Genomic DNA, 20871 nt, shown 5'->3' with positions numbered 1-20871 from the left:
TGCCGGTTCTCTTCGATCTGCCGTATGCGGTGGTTCTCCTAATTACGTCAGTGTCAGCTTCTACTCTTCCTTTCAACAACCCTTCTTTTTCCCTTCCTTCGGTGTAAGACTTCTTTGATGATGGTCTGATTCTTTTAACGGCGGCGGATCCACGGTGAGTTCTCGCCTCCTCTTCCTCTTATTTCCTTTCTTCTCTTATTGGTTTCTAGTGCGATTTTCTGTGGTTTTTTCGGGTTGCATGTCTCTGATTTTTAATTTCTTCGTGTAGATCTGCTCGTTGTGAACCTCAAAGACGGTGGTCAGAGGTGGTGTACGGTGATTAGAGATCCTTCTTACGGGTTCCGCTGAACGGAGGTCACAGTGACTGTAGGTGGTGGAAGATCTGGAAAGCAAAAATGGAAAACAAAGTATACATATATTTTGGATTAAGGTAGATTTTCGTTTGGTTTTAATTGATTAGCCTTTTTCCTGTATTATTTTTTATGCTTCTATAACTTGAGATCTTTTTCACTAGATGAAAGATTTCCACACTCGTTTTCTTTTTCTATGTTTAGTCTGGTCCCTTTTTTGGTTTTAACACAACAAAGATTTCTGGATGAAAAACTATTTACACATAATAAAAAGAAGGGTAATAAAATGGAAAACCATGTATGTTAAAGGATCAAAATGATTTGTTAGCTCCCTATTTTAAAAACGGTTTTATAAAAAGAAGAATCCTTTGATATCGAACTCAGACCACCTTCATTATGCTTTAATCTGTGATTTATCAACTAAAAGTGAAGAAATGAAGCATAAGAACTGATATGGAAGAAAAAGAATCGAAACAAAGTAACACAGATACAGAAGAAGAAGAAATCTCCATTGATGAGTAAGAAATACAGATAATAGCTCTCTTTTGAAAAAATGCCCCCCTCTAAAGTTTGTTCAAATCTGTTGGGGACCTTTACAATGGAGGTGGGGTCCTCCTTAAATAGGAAAATGTGACCTTGCTGCCCTTGTATATTTGTTGTAGAATCCTGTAATGACTTTGCTGCCCTTGGATATTTGTTGTAGAATCCTGTAATGACTTTGCTGCCCTTTGTAGATTCTGGAATTGGACTTCGGTTTTGGTTGCATGGGTTGTGGGCCTGCTGATGTTTTTTAATTTAACGATCTATTAACTAGACTTCATTTATAATTTCAATAGACACTTTCAAAGAGTTAAGTTAAATATAAAAGTTGAGGATCCGGAGTGTGTACCTTGGTTGTTTGTTCCACTTGTATCAGGTTGGATAGATTTTCTATCTATCACATGTGTACGGTTCCAGAAAAGAAAAAGAAAATAACCTCGTACGACAAGGGAACCGTGGGATTAAGGAAAGGGTGCAAGTACACAACTCTTTTGCTTCAGTTGGCAAATGTACAAAACAACTATGAATATGTGGGACTAAATTTTAAATAGCATATAATTGTTGGGGAAAAACAAGAAGACAAATAAACCATCCTTCTCTTGTTCTTTAGGTCCTCTTTCTCTGTTTTTCTCTCTCCTCTCTAGTTTCAGTAGGGCTTCTCTCTAACGTTTCTCCCTTACTTATTGCTCCGCGGCGCACGTTATCATAGCCGTCTCTATCTTACGGTTCTCGGAGTTAAGTTCTATTTCATATTTCTCCGCTTTCGTTCTGATCTCTACTCACCGGAAACTATTTGTGAAGCAGAATTAGAAACATAGTGTATTGACCAATGCATAGTTACGTCAATATTGCATTTTTAATGATTTTTCTTTAAATTACTATCGAAATTTGATAGTTACTTACGGTTATTGATTATTAATTTGTTTATTTATTTTGGGTTGATCAGGTTAGAGGAAGTTTCTGCTTTCTAGGGTTTGATTCGTGTGATCTCTTTTTACCGGTAGATCTGTTGCAATAAGGAGTGGAATACTTAATATTCTCGATAAGGGAACAATTTTAGGGTTAGGGGTTTTTGTGTTTATTTGATGTGTTGATCAGAGGCCGCCATACGGGTTGAGTATTTGGGTGGGACCCTGAGATGGCCAATCCCGGAGTCGGGAACAAGTTTGCCTCTGTGAATCTTAATAAATCATATGGGCAGCAACAATATCATCAGCATCATCATAATACTCAGCATCATTCAAGCTCTTATGGGTCCAACCGCAACCGGCCTTTTGGAGGTGGAGGGATGGTGGTACTTTCCCGGCCTCGTAGCTTGCAGAAGGCTTCTGGGCCGAAGCTTTCTATTCCACCCCCCTTGAATCTACCCTCATTGCGTAAGGAGCATGAGAAGTTTGATTCAGTTGGATCATGCGGGGGGCCTGCAGGAGGTGGTCTTGGGGGTGGGCCTCGTCCTAGTTCCTCAGGTATGGGGTGGACCAAGCCGGTTGCTATTGCCATACAGGAAAAAGAAGTCAGTGATGCTCAGACAGTGGATAACTTTAGTAACAGTCAAGTTTCTAATCAGGGATCGTTAGGTGTTGTTAATGGGGCTAGTAAAGGAAGTGGTAGCAGTTTGTACACAACGCCCTCAGCTAGAACAGTGATTCCTACAGTTTCTGTTCCTTCTCGTGGTCACCCAGTGATGGAGAGAGCCGCAGTTTTTAGGGGTGAGGATTTCCCGTCTTTGAAGGCTTCTTTGCCAGCCAATTTTGGGCCCGAGAAGAAGCAGAAGGATGGTATGCATCAGAAACCGAAGCAGTTGCCTGACGAGTTGGTTAATGAACGGGGGAATACTTCCCATTTGAGTACATTTGTTGACATGCGCCCACAGTTGCACACAAGGAATAACATTGTTAATGGTTTGCGGGACAGTGGTGTTGAAAGTCGTGGTTCTCTCATGTCTGAGAAACATCGAAAGCAGGAAGACTTACTTCCAGGACCGTTGCCATTAGTGCGGTTGAATCTTAGGTCAGATTGGGCAGATGATGAGCGTGATACAGGACTTAGTTTGACAGAAAGAGGGAGAGATTATGGATTTTCCAAGCATGAAACTTTCTTGGACATGGATTTTGATTTTCCAAGGCCTAGTATTTTACCTCAGAAACCCGGTCATTATCTCTTTGACAGACGGGGGCAACGGGACAATGAAACTGGAAATATTTCTTCCAATGAAGTCACCAAGGTGGATAATTATGGGAGAGACGTTAAAATGCCTAGTAGAGAGGGAGTGGATGGAAACTCATGGAGAGTTCCTTCACCTCTCTCTAGTGATAGATATGATGTCCAATATGCTGGTAACGAAAAAAATGGTATTGGCATGAGGCCATCTAGTATGAACAGAGAAGCATCCAAGGAAAACAAGTACATGCCATCACCTTTCCATGACAATTCCCAGGATGGTAGGCATGCACTAGGGAGGCAGCCTTGGAATAACAAGATGGACTCTTTTGGCAATCGGGGGTCTGACTGGAACAATAGAGAGCAGTTTGGTAATGGACAATACAACAAATACATAGGCAATACACAGCAGAGTAGCTCACTAACCAAATCATCATTTTCTTTGGGTGGTAGAGGGCCTCCAATTAATGATCCAATATTGAATTTTGGTAGGGATAGGCGGTCATTCTCGAAGTGCGAAAAGCCTTATTTAGAGGATCCCTTCATGAAGGAGTATGGGCTTGCTCCTTTTGATGGACGAGATCCACTTTTCGGGCCTTTAGTTGGAATTTTGAAGAAAAAGAAGTTGTTTAAACAAACTGATTTTCATGATCCTGTAAGGGAATCTTTTGAGGCTGAACTTGAGGAAGTTCAAAAGTTGCAAGAGCAGCGGCGGCAGCGTATGAATGAAGAACAAGCAAGAGCGATGGAGATGGCTCAAAGAGAAGAGGAAGAGAGGATGTGTCTGGCAAGGGAACAAGAAGAACAACAAAGAAGGTTGGAAGAAGAGAGATTGGAAACCATGCAGAGAGCTGAACAAGAGAAGTTGGAATCCATGCGCAGAGCTGAAGAGCTCAGGATAGCTAGGGAGGAGGAGAAACGCAGATTGAATATGGAGGATGAGAGGAGGAAACAGGCTGCTAAGTTGAAGCTTTTGGAATTGGAGGAAAGAATTGCAAGAAGGAATGCTGAAGGAGAAAGGAGTTGTAACACTAGTTCTTCTGGTGTGGCAGATGAGAAATTTTCAGGGATGGTATCCGAAAAGAATGTTTCGAAGGTGGCAGATGTGGGTGATTGGGAAGATAGTGAAAGGATGGTTGAGAGGATCACAACTTCAGCATCATCTGATTCTTCAGGCATGAATAGACCTTTTGAGATGGGGTCCAGATCTCAATTTCATAGAGATGGCTCTCCTGCCTATTTGGACAGAGGAAAAACTGGTAATTCGTGGAAGAGGGATGCATTTGGAAATGGGAACAACTCAACCTTCTTTCCACAAGACCATGAGAATGGCCACCATAGTCCCAGGCAGGATGCATCTGTGGGAGGAAGAACTCATTCCAGGAAAGAGTTCTATGGGGGACCTGGACTTGTTCCTTCGAGGATTTATCACACAGGAGGAATTCCCGATTCTCATCTGGATGATCTCGGTCAGAGGTGGAACGTGTCGGGGGATGGAGATCCTTATGGTAGAGGGATGGAGATTGATTCTGAATTTCATGAGAATCTTACTGAGAGGTTTGGTGATGCTGGATGGCCACCTAATCGTTCTCGTGGCAATCCCTATCCTCCAAACCATGAAAGGATGTATCAAAATCCAGAGGTAGATGGGCTTTATTCGTTTGGGAGGTCACGATATTCCATGAAGCAACCCCGTGTCCTACCTCCTCCAGTGAATTCAGTGCTCAGAAATCCTTACAGAGCTAATATTGATCGTCCTGGTCCCTCAATTTTTCCAGAACGTGATATGCATTACAATCTTGGTCCAAGAAATGAGTCTTTCATGCAGGCTAGGTATGACAATAGCCACCAAGAGAATGTTGGACGTGTTGAAAGAATTGATGCCCGACAAGAACATACAGAGAATGTAGCCTACAAGATGGATAGGAACTTAGCAAGATGTGATTCACAGTCATCACTCTCTGTTTCAAGCCCTCCTGATTCTCCTGTTCATCTTTCAGATGATGACTTGGATGAATCTTCAGATTCTCAGGCATTATCAGGCAATGAGGGCAAAGATGTTGTCTTGTTGGGAAAAGGGGACGAGCATGCAACTTTACCTATTGGAGCTGAGAAAGAGAATTTGATGAGCGAGTCAAGTGTTGTCTCTACAGGGGATGATAAAGAATGGACTATTGAAAATGATCAACGGTTGCAGGAACAAGAAGAATATGATGAGGATGTAGATGGCTATGAAGAGGAAGATGAAGCGCATGACGTAGAAGATGATAATGCTAATCTGGCCCATGATTTTGAAGACATGCATATGGAGGAGAAAGTTTCTTCTGACATGATAGAGAACCTTGTCCTCGGCTTTAATGAGGGTGTAGAAGTTGGGATGCCAAATGATGAATTTGAAAGAAGCACAAGGAATGAAGAAACCAAATTTGTGGCTCAACAAAATTCTGTGGAAGAGCAAGGGTCATTCGAAGGGATGGATGGTGATGGACAAGCCCACCTACCTCTGGACTCTACTAAGAAAATTGACAATTCTGCAAGAATTTTCCAGGAAAATGAGATGGCACTGCAAGATTTAGTAATTCAACCAAAAAATGTCCCTCAAACATCTTCAACATCCGAATTTACTGTGGATAGTTCTAATACTTCTGGCTTGACCACGCAACTGCAGATTTCATCTTCATCAGGACATACTGTCATGCCAGGTGTTCCTTCTGTTCTCGGTGATCCTGAGGTACCAATTAAGCTACAGTTTGGGCTGTTCTCTAGTCCTTCTCTCATACCATCATCAGTTCCAGCCATACAAATCGGCTCTATACAGATGCCTCTTCATCTTCACACACCAGTTGGCCCATCCGTCACTCAAATGCATCCTTCTCAACCTCCTCTCTTGCAATTTGGTGAGCTAAGGTATACATCTCCTATTTCGCAGGGGATATTACCATTCGCTCCACAGTCAATGTCTTTCATGCAACCCAATGTTCCAATTACTTTTCCTCTGAATCAGAATGGAGGCTCTCTGCCTGTTCAATCAGGTCAAGACAATGCTTCACATGGTCTTATAAAAAGTGATGTTTTGTCTGCTTCAATGGATAACCAATCAGGTCTTCTTCCAAGGAATTTAGATGTATGTCATGGTCAAGCTTCAAAACAGCAAAATTCACTACCACCAAGTGGAAGTGCAAATGTCACTGTAAAGACGCAGCGCCACCAAGGAGAAATATCTCATATGGAAGATAGCAATTCTAAGCCTGAATCAGGTGTCCGAGCAGGAGATTTATTGGGGAAAAATTTCAGAGGCTTCACTAAACAATGGGAAGGCCAGCCTCAAAATGGTGCATACCAGTCTGGGTATAAAGAAAAAGATACAACCGCATCAAAGGGTCGGGGAATAATATCAGGAGGGAGAGGGAAAAGGTATTCCTTTGCTGTAAAAAATTCTGTCTCAAAATCATCTTTGCAGGCTAATGAAAATTCTCGCCACGATTCTAGTGGATTTCATAGACCTCGACGTCCGCGGACTGAATTTCGGGTTCGGGAAAGTTCGGATAAGAGGCAGTCTGCTATGATTGTTTCATCTAGTCCTCATGGGGTGGATGATAGGTCCAATATCAGTGGTAGGGTAACTGGAGCAAGGAGCATCTCTGCGAGGATAGTTGTGCCAAATAGACCATCAAAACAGATAATTGATTCAGAAGGCTTGCATTCTCGTACTATTGGGCCACGAGAAGTGGATTCTGGAAGTAAGTTTGAAAAGGGAGGTGGAAAAGAATCTTTGAGAAAGAATCAGGGTATTGCACACTCAGGAGAGGATGTTGATGCACCTCTGCAAAGTGGGGTTGTACGCGTTTTTGAGCAACCTGGCATAGAAGCTCCAAGTGATGATGACGATTTTATCGAGGTGAGGTCAAAGAGGCAAATGCTGAATGATCGCCGGGAACAGAGAGAGAAAGAAATTAAAGCAAAGTCTCGGGTTTTGAAGGTTCGTCTGAATTTATACTTGCATATAGTTGGTTTCTTTTTTTATAGGAAATAAATGTTGCTGAATGACTTTCACTTGGGTTAGTGCGTTCTGTTTATTGTAGCAAATTCAATGCTGGTCAATGACATTTTCTTTTTTCGATGCTTCCAGTTGCCACGGAAACAACGTTCTAGCTCTCAATGTAAAATTATATCTGTCACCTCGGATAAGATCCCTTTATCAGTGGGAGCAGAAGTATCAAACAGTGGTCACTCGGATTATGTTAGCTCTGATGGGCATGGCTTAGCCAATGTTGAAGTGTCTGCTGGATTTAATTCTCCTGTGATGTCCCAACCATTGCCTCCAATTGGTACTCCTGCTGTGAAAACTGATGCCCAGGCAGATATAAGATCCCAGACAATCAAGTAAACATTTTTTCAAGGAATTTGTATTGTTAAAAACAAATACGCCTGTTTAGATGCATATTTCTAATATTTTTCTCCTACAGGTCCTTCCAGCCAAGCTCTCTACCTGCTGTATCAGGTGGTGGAAAGAATCTTGCCACAGGTCTAATGTTCGAGAGCAAGCATAAGATTCTGGATAATGCCCAAGCATCTTTGGGTGCTTGGGGTAATTCCCGGATTAACCAACAAGTATGTGAATATTTTAGCTAGCATTTTGGCAATTATTATAATTGAGATATTTAAATGCTCCTCAACTTCTCTCTCTCTCTTTTTCAATTTTGGTAAACACTGCACATTGCATTAAAGGAAGCATAAAGAATTTTGGTGATTAGTGAGTCTTATGGCTTTTGTTTTTATCTTCCATTTCTTTGGTCGAATCTTCTTAATTTTTCGTTTATGGGGAACGTCTGTTATTGACACTTTTTAACATTTAAGAGATATAACTTGATCTCTGAATCTCCGCCACTATGGGTATGTTCATTCAATGTGAAGGTTCCATATTTGCATCTCACATTGTGTCTGCTTCAACTCTTCTGAGTTCTGACTTAGTCTCTGAATATCCATTGCTTTTTCCTTTTTTTTGAAGCATTTTTTATCTTGCTTCTTCGATATATGAATTTAATCCAATCTATGTCAGGCTTACTGATATTGGCATGGTTATTCATTGTCTATAGTTCCATATTTCTATCTCACATAGTTAGCTTCAACTCTGGAAAGGGGAAATGAATTGAAGGGGGATAAGGGATTTTTGTTTTTCAATTTATTTTATTTCCTGTGGTGGAGAAAACCTATCCAATTTTTATACTATAATGGATAAAATTGGAGAGTCACGAGAACAAATATGATTTGAGCTCGAGTTAACATCATCTTGCTGATAAGATTTCAAACTGCAGAAAGATTAAAGAGAACGAGCAAGCTGATAAATGTTATTTTATTGTTCCAGTTATGCTTTTTCATGGATGGTTGTTCCATGGCATATTATTATATATTCAACCTCATTGATTTTGTTTTTCTTCGGAATGATGTTTGCCTTCACCATAAGCCATTCTATTCTACTTTTGAATATATTGAGTCAATTTGAGAAATTAATAAATTTCATCTGGTAGGTTATGGCTCTAACCCAGAGTCAACTTGACGATGCTATGAAGCCTGCACAGTTCGATTCAAATTCTTCTATTGGAGATCCTTCTAAATCAGTTGGCGATTCATCATCAATCTTGATTAAGGAGAAGTCTTTTTCTTCTGCTGCAAGCCCTATCAATTCATTACTTGCAGGGGAAAAAATTCAGTTTGGTGGGCATACTTTTTCTGTTAAACTTGCTTATGATCTTAGTTTTCTTGCTCGATTTGACGTATTGTTTTCCTCTCTTTCCAGGTGCTGTTACATCTCCAACAATTCTTCCTCCTACTAGCCGTGCTCTGTGTCATGGGATAGGGCCTCCAGGTCCATGTCGAGCAGACATCCAAATTTCTCACAATCTCGCTTCAGCTGAGAATGATTGTTCTCTTTTATTTGAAACTTGTGCTCATTTGGTGGATTGTGAGGCAGAGGCAGAAGCAGCTGCCTCAGCCATTGCTGTTGCAGCTATCAGTAGTGATGAGATTGTTGATAACAGGATTGGTGCGAGTCCTATCTCTGCTTCAGATTCCAAAAATTTTAGTGGCGCAGATATTGATAGTATAACAGCAGGTGATTATTTTTTCCATGCAACCTTTCCAGGAATCTGTACTTCTATGTCCACTAGGATACTAAGTTGTTTTGTTTGCCTGTGCTTTTGTTCTGGCAGGTGTGTCTGGAGATCAACAGTTATCAAGTCAATCTAGAGCTGAAGAGTCTCTCAGTGTTGCTCTGCCTGCTGATCTTTCTGTTGAGACACCACCAATTTCTCTGTGGCCCCCTGTACCCAGCCCTCATAATTCTTCTAGTCAGATGCTTTCTCATGTCCCTGGAGGCCCAGCTTCTCATTTTCCTTTCTATGAGATGAACCCGATGTTGGGGGGACCTATCTTTGCATTTGGGCCGCCTGATGAGTCTGCATCTCCTCAGTCACAACCCCAGAAGAGTAATGCATCAGTGTCTGGTCCACTTGGAACCTGGCAACATCATTCTGGTGTAGATTCATTCTATGGTCCTCCAGCAGGTTTCACTGGTCCTTTCATCAGCCCCCCTGGAAGCATTCCTGGGGTTCAGGGTCCACCACATATGGTTGTCTATAACCATTTTGCTCCTGTTGGACAATTTGGACAAGTTGGATTAAGTTTCATGGGTACCACCTACCTGCCATCAGGGAAGCAACCTGATTGGAAGCATAACCCTCCATCTTCTGTCATGGGGGTTGGTGAAGGGGAGATGAGTAGTTTGAATATGGTTTCTGCACCCCGCAATCCCGCCAATATGGCAGCTCCTATCCAGCATCTGGCCCCTGGGTCACCACTTATGCCTATGGGATCTCCTTTAGCCATGTTTGATGTTTCACCTTTCCAGGTAAAAGGGGCAAAATGATTGTTACCTTTCCAGAAAAATAAATGATCATACTATGATTGAGATTGCATGTCCATGCAGGTGAAAACCATTGGTTATGTGATATGTGCTTTTTGCTGAGCAAAATGTATCTACTCTCTCCGTTCTATTATATAAGTCATTTTAGAAAAAATATAAGTCCTAGTTTTCCAAGAATTTTTATTTTAGTTTTTCAGTCCAAGCATTGCATTTTTGTCTTGGTTTTCGATGTATCCATGTGTTTTTGAACATTACAAGGGTTATACCCCAACCATTACATGAGCAAGAAATACAATTAATATGGAATCAAATTAATGAATTCATTGCATTTTTGTCTTGGTTTTCGATGTATCCATGTGTTTTTGAACATTACAAGGGTTATACCCCAACCGTTACATGAGCAAGAATTTTTTTTTTTAAGTTAACCAATGTTAATTTATTAATTTGACTCCATATTAATTGTATTTCTTAATTTGTGTGAAACGTCTTAGAATGACTCATATCATGGAATGGTGAGAGTATTTATTTATTTTGTAAAAATCTTGCATAAAAGATACTTTACAGATATTGTTCTATTTTTTTTCTTGCTGTTCTTTTGATGGGCATGGGAGTGTGCTGCAAGCTGTTATGTTGGGGTTTAGCTTAAGGATTCTCTAGTTATGTTGTGAAGGCTGACGATGTTCTGTTCACATCAAATGCAATGTTTGATACCCTATTGCATGGTTGCCACTAACATTTTGTTTGGTTGAATTATGGTTTACAGTCCTCGCCTGACATGTCAGTTCAAGCTCGATGGTCGCATGTTCCTTCATCGCCTCTTCAATCTGTTCCTGTGTCAATGCCTTTGCAACCGCAGGCAGAAGGCACATTATCTTCTCAATTTAACCATGGACCTGGTGTTGACCAACCATTGGCTAATAGGTTTTCAGATTCTAGAACAGTTGCACCCTCCGAGAATAAAAATAAGAAGTTCCCCACAGGTACAGATGCAACAGTGTTGCCAGATGAACTTGGGTTGGTGGATCCTTCAAGCTCTACAGGTGGTGCTACTTCAACACAGAATGTGGTTGCTAGGAGCTCATCTGCCAGCACAATTCCAGATGGTGTGCAGAATGGAAATGGAAATGGGAGCAACAGCACAAATGGTGCTTTGAAGACACAATCTTCACATCAAAAGAGTGCTTCTGCTCAGCACTATGGGTATGGTTACCAAAGAGGAGGAAATGTTTCTCAGAAGAACAGTTCCGGGAGTGAATGGTCCCACCGAAGGATGGGGTATCAAGGAAGGAATCAACCTTTGGGTCCAGAAAAGAACTTTCCCCCTTCAAAGCTGAAGCAGATTTATGTAGCTAAGCAGACAGCAACAGGTGGGACATCCTCGACTTGATGAAGGGAATAGAAGAAACAGAGTTTTGATAAGGACAGAATTACATGTTTCTGGTGAAAGTTTTGATTTTATAATTGGCAGGGCAGAGTAGAGGTGGAGCAGTTGGGAGCTTGAAGAGAATAATATGGTAAGGTATGGGTTTGATTTTATAGTTTAGGCCGTGTGTTGTTGGCTGCACAGACCAAATTGTAATTTTCGTTGGGATTCATGTATTTATGTTTCTTGTTCATTCACCTGTTGGTGCTGCCTCTTACGATAAAATGATATTTTTAGCAACTCCTTCCCACTTTCTAATAACAGAAATTGAGGTTTCACTTAACATTTCAGGTTCACTTGTTTCTATTGGCAAATCAAAGTTGCAGAAACCACCCAAGTACCAAGTCTACTCAAATTTTATTTGAACATGCTCATTTTTTTTTATTATTATACAATTATCACAAGTTACAAACCATGATACATTTATACACATTGTTTGTGCTCGATTTTATCTTTTTTACATGACCGGGTGTGTTTATTTGCACATTGTCTTTAATATAACATAAATTTATAGTTTGGGTCCGATGTGAGACTTTTGGCTTTAATATAACATAAATTTATAGTTTGGGTCCAATGTGAGACTTTTGGAAGGAAAATATAAACTAATGAATGCTATATGGTACTTACAAGATACTATGGGAAAATTACAAAACTGGGTCAAATGAGAGGTCAATTTACATATTTAATTCATTTACTCATCTTACTACATATCTAGACTGATTTTGTGTGATTTTCCTATAATACCTTCAATATTTACGCGCGTTTGTCTTTATCCCGTCTGACTTCGCATGTTCGACCATATGCGAAGCCTGCGAAGCTAATGTTTGGATTTACTTAATGAATTTAGTTCGCATATGCGAAGCTGAAGTTTGTTTTGCGTCGCATATGCGAATGCTGGATATGTTTTGAAGCTAATTCGCAAAGTGGTATATAACAAAAAATGGCAAACAACAACGAATTCTAACATTAAAATCATAACATTATCAAAATTTACAACACGATTGCCACAATAACAACATTCAAATCATAACATTATCAAAATTTACAACAAGATTGTCACAATGAACTCTACTAACTAATCATTTCAAAGTGAACCTAACTAATCCGGTACCAATCTTGAAACGGATGAGTAATCTTGGTGTGCACCATGTAACACATCCACCCCAAAAGGTCTGGACTTCCATTTCTCATCCCAGAAGGTCTGGACTTCCAGACCTTTTGGGATGGACGTGTCCCACGGTGCACACCAAGATTGACACAACCTCTCCTAAGCAACCACTTTAGGAGTGAATGTGTCAATCTTGGGAAAGTTCATCCCTATACAGGAAGGAAAATCATCTTCCTTGCAGACCAGTACGCGGCCTTCCAGAAATGGATGTTACGTATTCAACCATCTACAGAAAAAATTAATTGTGTTAGGCAGGGAAAAAGACGATTTTGGCTTCGCGAAATGAAGATTAGCGAAGCATGCGAATGTAAATGTGCAGGGAAAGAGGTGATTTTACTTCGCATATCGATGCTTTCGCAGTGTCTGCGAGGTCTGAAACGTGACTATCTACGTCGCATATCGATGCTTTCGCGAAGTCTACGAGGTCTGAAACGTGAGGATCTATTCGCAGACTTCGCGAACTAATCGATTCGCGAGGTAGATCCATACGTTTCAGACTCTTTCTCTTCGCAGATCTTCGCGAAATCATCGATTCACGAAGTAGATCGTCACTTTCCCAGGCTCGTTCTCTTCGCAAAGCTTCGCGAAACCATCGATTGCGAAGTGAATTCATGAAAAAACGCAGAAAAAAAACAGATACTTACATTTTTCGCTCCTTTCACCCCCAAAAGCGACAATAACAATATAATAACATGGGAAGAACGAAAGAAATAACGTAGAAAAACCATTTCTTTGATGGTAACAAGAAGAAAGAAACCAAGCAACGAACAGGAAGATGAAAAACCATGGCTTCATTTTCTAGGGTTGGGAAGTTGCAGAATCAAGAGATGAAGAGAGGAAAAAGAGAAATTCATTGTGATTTTGACTAAATGGTGCAGATTTCGTGTAATTTAAAGGAAGAAAGGAAGATAAAAAGTCTTGAAATCATTAATGCAGGAGCAACTTTTCGCATAACCAAGGAGATAGGGGGAGCGGCGGTTCGCGAGTGGTCGAAGTGGGAAGGTTAGGGGTATTATGGGAAAGTCACACAAAATCAGTCTAGATATGTAGTAGGTTGAGTAAATGGGTTAAATATGTAAATGGACCTCCCATTTGACCCAGTTTTGTAATTTTTCCTACTAACTATTAAAGGTAGAGCACAAACCGTTTACAAAGAAATTGAGTATGCAAGAGTACCGTCCTCTATTCGTCTACTCAACCCTACTGAGCGCTATAACCGAACACACAAATTTTCTCTACCACTGAGTACTAAAACCGAGTACTCAGCTTCACTCTTCTAACCTTTACAGTTCATACAAGATTGTTCTCTCTAAATGAAGAACACTTTAGATGAATATAAATTCACTCTAGACTTTTACACAATGATTGGAATTGGGTGTAAGAACTTGCTTTTTCTAATCAGACAGCTTCTCTTTTGGATCTTTTAACTTAGTGAAGATCTTGCTTGTCTTTTCTCTTTTTGTAATTCGGCAAAGGTTCCAAGTGATGAACTTGTCCTTTTATAGCAAAATCTGAAGCTTCAATGATTTGAATTCGGACATATCTGTTGAATTCAAACGGTCTTCTTGCGTCATTCATTGGTCAACATTCAGAATTGCAGGCCAATCCCGTCGTCTGAATTTGGCCAGTTTCATCTTTTTGGGCCAGGTTTCGTCCTCTAGCGCCAGGTTTGTCTTCTTGCCAAACGCCAGTTGATCCATGCGTCTCGAAAAGGTCTCTTGGTGTAATTCCGAGGCTTCTGTGGTGCAGACCCTTGTCGGACTTTATCTTCTAGTCAACAGATCATTGGTACTGTCCTAATGAAACACTCAGCTTGATTGTTCGGTTTTGCCTTGGAGATTTCCTTTGTCTATGCTGAGTTACATTCCACTCAGCTTCTTCGATCGGCTTTACCTTCAAGCGTTATTCTGTAGAAGACTTTTCTTTTATAATGCTGAGTTTGTATTTCACTCAGCTTCTGTGACTTATGCTGACTTCGTTCTGTCTTACTTTTAGTTCATGTTCTCGTTAGTTAATATACTTAACATTGAACAAACACATTAGTACAATTAAATCAAAGCATTTAAATTTAATTGTCTTAATCATGGGATTAACTTAAATAATTTTATCAAATCAAAATCATGTGGAAAGGTGTTTCAACAAACTCCCCCATTTTGCTGTTGGCAAAAGTATTTAATTGTGGAACTCAGCATTGAGGTTCCCCATGATCGTTTACCTTTTATTCTTCTGAAATTACTCCCCCGTGAGGGTTGCATCTATTGACTTAATTCACCTCTAAACCTTTTAAGATCTAATCGAGTAAAATTAAGACATGCCTTTACTGGCTTAGATCAATTCTAGACCTTTCAAGATCTAATTCAGATGAGCCTAAGGTCAGTTTTCAGAAGTAGGTCAATGCTTGGAACATTTAGTTGTTACTCAGTTTCAAATATAGGTATCAGAGTTTATGCTGAGTATGTTTCACTTGTATATTCCTTATGTTCACAAGTTTTAATTTTTTTTTTCAATGAATGGTTAAGCATGACAGATCAACATATAAGCACAAGTAAGCATCGCATAAACATAGTCAGTTTTGGATAAAGGATGCATATATATTAGATAGTCAGTTCAACAAAATAGAACACGTCAGATATAAAGTTACAAGTCATAAACTAAGACTATTTCTAATCTATTTCGTTGTGTTGAATTGAACTTGGTTAGATTTGCCCTTGTCCTTGGCTGTTGTTTGTTGTTGACTCTGATTACCCGGGACAACAGAAGTTGAACCAGGCTTCTGCTGAGTTCCGGCAGCTGGCTGCTTGGCTGTCTCCCTCGTTCTCTGCTGAGTTCCATCTTGCTTTGTTTGTTCTTTCTCCCCCGTTTTTCCAGCATCATGAGATGGAGGAGGAGGAGGAGAGAAAGTCCATTGGAGAACAGCACGAGTCAGTATCGATGAATACTGCTGCATTTGACTCGTACTTTCCCTTAGACCCTTAAAGACCTGCACGCCATTGGCCATACTTGAGGCGGAAATTTTGATGTTGGCACTGAGCATACTGAGCAAATACTCTAAAGATTTCCCGATCCAAGTTATTGATTTAGTCATCCGTGCATAGGATTGATAGTACATCCTGAGCAGCGAAGTGTCATAGTACTGACGTTGAAGATTTGTGTGCCGGACATGCGCAAGTGTGGATTGAGTGCATTGCAGAATCTCATTGGTCATGACCTGGTCAATGTCCATCTCTTCTTTGCTTAAGTTGAGTAAGCGAATGGCTTCACCAATCTGTTCGATGGATCATTGAGAAGAGGAGGAGATAAGGTCACGAGCTCCGATCAGTTTAGAGGTCAGCTGGGAGAATAGATGATTGACCTCAGCAGAGGTTGCAGATGTTGAGTTCGCAGCTGATAAGGTATTGAGTTGACCTTGGATGGCGTTTATGTGATTCACCATCATTAGTTGGAGTTCAGCCAGCTTCACTATTGACTCTTGCTTGGGCTGTTGAGAGACGAAAGATGTCATGACACTCATCAATTCTTTGAGACCCTTAAGTTCGGTCAAGAGTTGAGTGATAGAGGATATTTAGGTTGGCTCAGCAGGAACAGACCCAGCAACATCGACGTGAGTCTGATGAATATCGTGAAGTAGAGCTTGAGCTGAGTCAATGATTTTCCTTCTAGACTCAGAGGCATTCAGATAAATGTAGGATTCATCAGTGTGTTGCTCAGCGGCCGTAATGTTGTCAGCACTGGATGGAGGAGGTGTTTGGTGCTGTCCGGAAGTGGAGGTGCCAGCTTGGTCAGCAGCTGGTGCTGACTGGGTTTCGTTCTGCTTGGTAGGAGTGGAAAGAGGTTGATCAGCAGAGTTATTAACCTGCTCAGTGTCAGTCCGAGGCTGAGTAGAATTTGGAGGTTGAGGCAACTCAGAGCTGGCTTGAGCAGCAGGAGTTTCCTTTGCTAACTCATTGGATTGAGCAACATGGACTTCGAGCACTTGCTTAGTGGAAGGATGAGCAGAAGTGTCGGCAGAAATTGGACCCTTAGAAGCTTTCGGGTCGGCTTGTTCCTCAGCTCGAGAAACATAGGCTTGCTTTTCCTTCACTTGGTCGGGAGACGGTTCAACGTTGTCTGTGAAGAACTGAAATTGAAGCCCAGTGAGATCAGTGATAGGGTCCCTCAGCGGAGATTCATCCAATAAGTCTATGACTGGGGGTTTCAGAGCTTTGCGTTTGAACCGCTTTTCTATGCTGACCTTGTGAGTGTGGGTTTGAGGAGATGGATCAGCAGCAATAGAGTCAAGGGACTCAGAGGAAGAGTTGAGTCCAAGTTCAGCATCAAGGCCTTCCACAACCTTGTCCTTCGCTGATGACTTAGCTTGGTTCTCAGCAGGTTGCTCAACAGCACATGTGTTACTTGGCTCAGTAGAGCCCATCTTGTCAGCTTGAGGCTGACCCTCAGTATCACCCAGTTCTTCCTCCTAATCACAGGGAGTCTTCTCCAGATCAATTTCTTGACTCCGCACGAAGTGTGATTCCTTTGTAATCACAAAGTCAAGGGGGTTAGCGTCGATCAGAGTCAACCCAGAGGTTTTCTTCCTCTTCAAGGGCTGATCAGGTGTTTCCTCACTTTCTTCCTCAGGCTCAACTTACCTTTTCTATTTCTCAGCTGACTTAGGTTCCCCTTAAGCTTGCTCAGCAAGAGCAGCTTTCTTCACACTAGATATTATCCTAAGCTTCTTCGGAGCTGAGTTAATGTCTTTGGGTGTGGATTGGTCAGCTTTCCTCTTTTTGTCCTGCCTAGTGCGCTCAACAAGTTCCTTTTCAACCACAACTTTCTTTTCCTTCTTGATCAGCTTAGCCTGTGCTTCTTCAACCATATTATCCCCTTCAGTGTCTTCCTCAGTGGGTTCTTCTTCAACCATAGCCCCTTTTCCTTTCTTGGGTTTTATAGGTTGGTTGAAAGCTAAGCAGAACAGTACCGCTGTGGTGATCTCAGTATCTGATATCTCAATTTCTTCTACTAAGCTCACCTGGTGATCCTGAAGTATCTTTGTGATGGAGGAACCCATCCTGAGGGTCCCGGTACTGCGTTGAAAGGCACCGATGAGAAAGACGGGCATGTTGAGCGGCTTGTAGTTCAGCATGTGCCATATAAAACACTGCTCAAAATTAGAAGCTGAGGAGGAGGCGTTGATCTTGGGGAACATGAAGTTGGTCAGGGTATAGTGGGCCATTTTCTGAGACTGACCCATGCAAGTGCTGGCAATTTCTCCTTTGTGGTTCTTTGGTTTACAGAACTCAACAGGGTAATCAATGCGCATGTAGTCGTTCGTGCACCTGAGTTCTGATCCTTCTGCCTTCAACTTTAGCAATTTTGCAAGATAGGACGGAGTGATGGTGATGTCCTTTTTTTACCTTGGTGACTAAATGGTCAACATCATCGTTGGCAACCCTTAGATTTGCGTAAAACTCTCTTACCAACTGCGGGTAAGTGGTTCCACGGAGAGAGAAGAGTTTGGTCCAGCCATTTTTGGAAATCCACTCACAAAAGGGTTTTTCAGCTTTTACAAAGCCTTTGGAGAACCAACGGGAACAGAAGACTTTAAGATTTTTTGACATTTTTGTAAATTGGGGAGAACGTCATTTCCTTAGTTTTCTCCTTCTTCTTTTTCGATGGAGTTGCTTGGTCAGCTTTAGGGTTTTTACTAGGCATGCTGACCTCAGGAGCAGATTGGCCATGCTAACCGTGGGTTTGTTCTTGAGACTCTGTGGAAGTCTCTGGATATTTCTGCTTAGTAGGAGACGGAGGATTCAGATCGGAGCGATTGTCGTCGTATTCTTGGCCGGAGTTGTTCCGAGAATCGCTAGACATGGTGTTCTTTAGGATTTGAGAAATGCAGAAGATTTAGGATTTTAGAGAGAGAGAAATTGAATGCGAAAGATTTCAAGTGTAAAGAGAAGTTAGTGGGAAATCGTCCACTATTTATAGTCGTTTCGAGTTGATCTGATAGGTCGGAATGACATTAAACCAAAGCATTTAAATTTAATTGTCTTAATCATGTGATTAACTTAAATAATTTTGTCAAATGAAAATCATGTGGAAAGGTGATAGCTCCCATTTGTATAGGTTTTTAGGATCATTTTAGTTTGTTTTCCCTTTGTTTCCTTTTAATTTCAGTATCGTTTTGTTACTTTTTAGTTAAAATTAGTAATTTCCATTATTTATGGCATTTTATATGTTTTCAGTTGTTTTTAGGCCTATTTGAGCATTTTCAAACCAGACCCAAGCCTATTGGAGCATTTTCGGATTATTCAGGGACCGTCAGAGCACTTTTGGGATTCATCAGGGACCATTAAAACACTTTTTGGAAGTCCAGGGACCTAAACAGATAAAAGCCGGAGCAAAATCGCCCCATTTAGGACCTGTCTCGTCGAGACACTACATGTCTCATCGAGACAGGCCCTCGTCTCGTCGAGACACTCCTTGTCTCGACGAGACAAGACGGGGAAAGGCCCACCAGCGCCTTCCCCCTTGCTGAAATGTGCGGATCGGGCCCTAAAGCCCATTAAAAACACTTTGTAAATGTCCTTTTTACCCTTGAGGCATTAGGGTTTCCTCCCTAACTCTATAAATAGGGAGCTAATCCTAATCCTTGAGGGGGGGGGATTAGATTTTCAATAAATTAGAGAGCCGCTAGGGCTTCCTCTTCTCCACAATGTAGTTTTTAGCTTTTAGATTAGATTTTCCTGCTTTCTAGATTAGGTTTATTTCTGTTTTGTTATTTCTTTAAAGAACAATTGATGGGAGAAGTTCCTCATCTTCTATTTCTGTAATTGGAATCGGCAAAATGGGTTTTGGATTTCTATCTCTCCCTCTTATCTTTTCCTTTTATATTTAATTGAAGCTTTTTCCATTTTTCATATATGCCTATTGCTATGATTGGTTTGTCTATGAACTGATCTCCATCCAATTTGGATGGGGATGAAATTAATTGTATGAATATGTATGATTAGGGATCTAAGGCCTTTTGATTGATCAGTTTATGCATGCTTAATGCCTAGAAATTGTTAGGAACATGATTTATGCTAGAATGAACATTGATAATGATCAACTAGCCTGTTTATGTATATAATGTGCTTAATGCCTGTGACCCTGACATTAAATAGGATTATAGATAGATGAGAACCTGACCACGGAATCATCCATACCGAATTTGTATTAAGCTGACTTCGTTAGAGACCACTAGGAATGAGGCTTTGTGGCTGGGCTACGGCTTTAGCCTTAGTTGTCAATAAACCTAATGCTTTGCATGACCTAGGGTATATGCCTAATCAAGCCGTCACCCGAATGCATGTGAATAGGAAGGACGAATACTGATCACATTAGTCTTTCACTTAGGACAATTACCTTCAATCATTGGTAAAACATAAATCTGAACTCCCTAAACCCATACATAGGATTTAATCAAAGGATTCCTCAGCCTAGATTGTGTCATCCGTTGATTCACCTCCTACCCTGTCAATTGTTCACTTTATTTTGTTATTGTTATTGCTTTCAATTTAGTTGATTAGTTATTCCAAACCCAAACCTTTATCCAAACTCTCTAAACAATTAGATCACTCTAGGTAGATTCACTAGTTATAACAAATAGTCTTTGTGAAGAGCAAAAACCTTTAGAAGTGGCAAAGGACTCTCGAATCATTCGAAAGAGGGTGATCTTCGAGTTCTGAATAGAAGGAGAAACTTCCTTAAAGATTGCTTCATTCCTGCAATGCCAGATTAACCAGATGCAAATGACAGCGACAACACGCCAGATCATCGACACCTGTGAGCCAAAATGAATGCTACGAAGAGATCTGAAGAAGTGGTTGAATTGTGAATAACGAGGCAAAGAGCAGTCAAAGTGAAACTCAAGGGCCCTCCAAAGAGAATCTGCAAAAGAACAGCTAATGAATAGGTGGTTAATGGACTCAGCATCCCTATTACATAGAACATAACGAGAGGCAAAGGAGAATCCAAGATGCTGCAGGAGGTCATGAGTCGGAACCCAGCCATGCAAAACTCTCCAGAAAGTGAAGGAATGAGAAGGGGGAGTGTGAGCATTCCAAACAAATTTATACCAGTCCACCAGAGAGGAACTAGGACTGATAATCGAATAGTACTCTTTGGCAGAGAAAATACCCTTCGTAGAGAGCTGCCAAACGCAGAAATCAAGATCATCTCTACCCCTGTGAATAGATCGAATACTGTCTTGAACAACCAAAAGAAGAGTGTCTAAGTAAAGCCACTCCGAATTAACCAACAAACCATCAACAGAATTAAAGCGTGA

The 20871-nt window shown here is 40.9% G+C and overlaps 1 protein-coding gene across 1 annotated transcript in view; it reads left to right on the top strand.

The window, feature by feature from the left end:
• The window catches only part of LOC136229640 (uncharacterized), an 11764-nt gene extending 84 nt beyond the window's left edge, over positions 1 to 11680 (top strand). The window contains exons 1-9 of the mRNA XM_066018558.1: positions 1 to 154; positions 269 to 430; positions 1837 to 7029; positions 7180 to 7433; positions 7517 to 7661; positions 8579 to 8765; positions 8848 to 9162; positions 9260 to 9957; positions 10736 to 11680. The exon at positions 1 to 154 is cut by the window's left edge and continues 84 nt beyond it. Coding sequence (XP_065874630.1) covers positions 2029 to 7029; positions 7180 to 7433; positions 7517 to 7661; positions 8579 to 8765; positions 8848 to 9162; positions 9260 to 9957; positions 10736 to 11359 — 7224 coding nt within the window. The 5' untranslated portion in view covers positions 1 to 154; positions 269 to 430; positions 1837 to 2028 and the 3' untranslated portion in view covers positions 11360 to 11680. The remainder of the gene's footprint in view (positions 155 to 268; positions 431 to 1836; positions 7030 to 7179; positions 7434 to 7516; positions 7662 to 8578; positions 8766 to 8847; positions 9163 to 9259; positions 9958 to 10735) is intronic.
• The last annotated feature ends 9191 nt before the right edge of the window (positions 11681 to 20871 follow it).

This window comes from Euphorbia lathyris, chromosome 5, assembly GCF_963576675.1.
Source record: "Euphorbia lathyris chromosome 5, ddEupLath1.1, whole genome shotgun sequence".
In the NCBI taxonomy this organism is placed as follows: Eukaryota; Viridiplantae; Streptophyta; class Magnoliopsida; order Malpighiales; family Euphorbiaceae; genus Euphorbia; species Euphorbia lathyris.
This window is presented reverse-complemented; position numbering and strand designations above follow the sequence as displayed.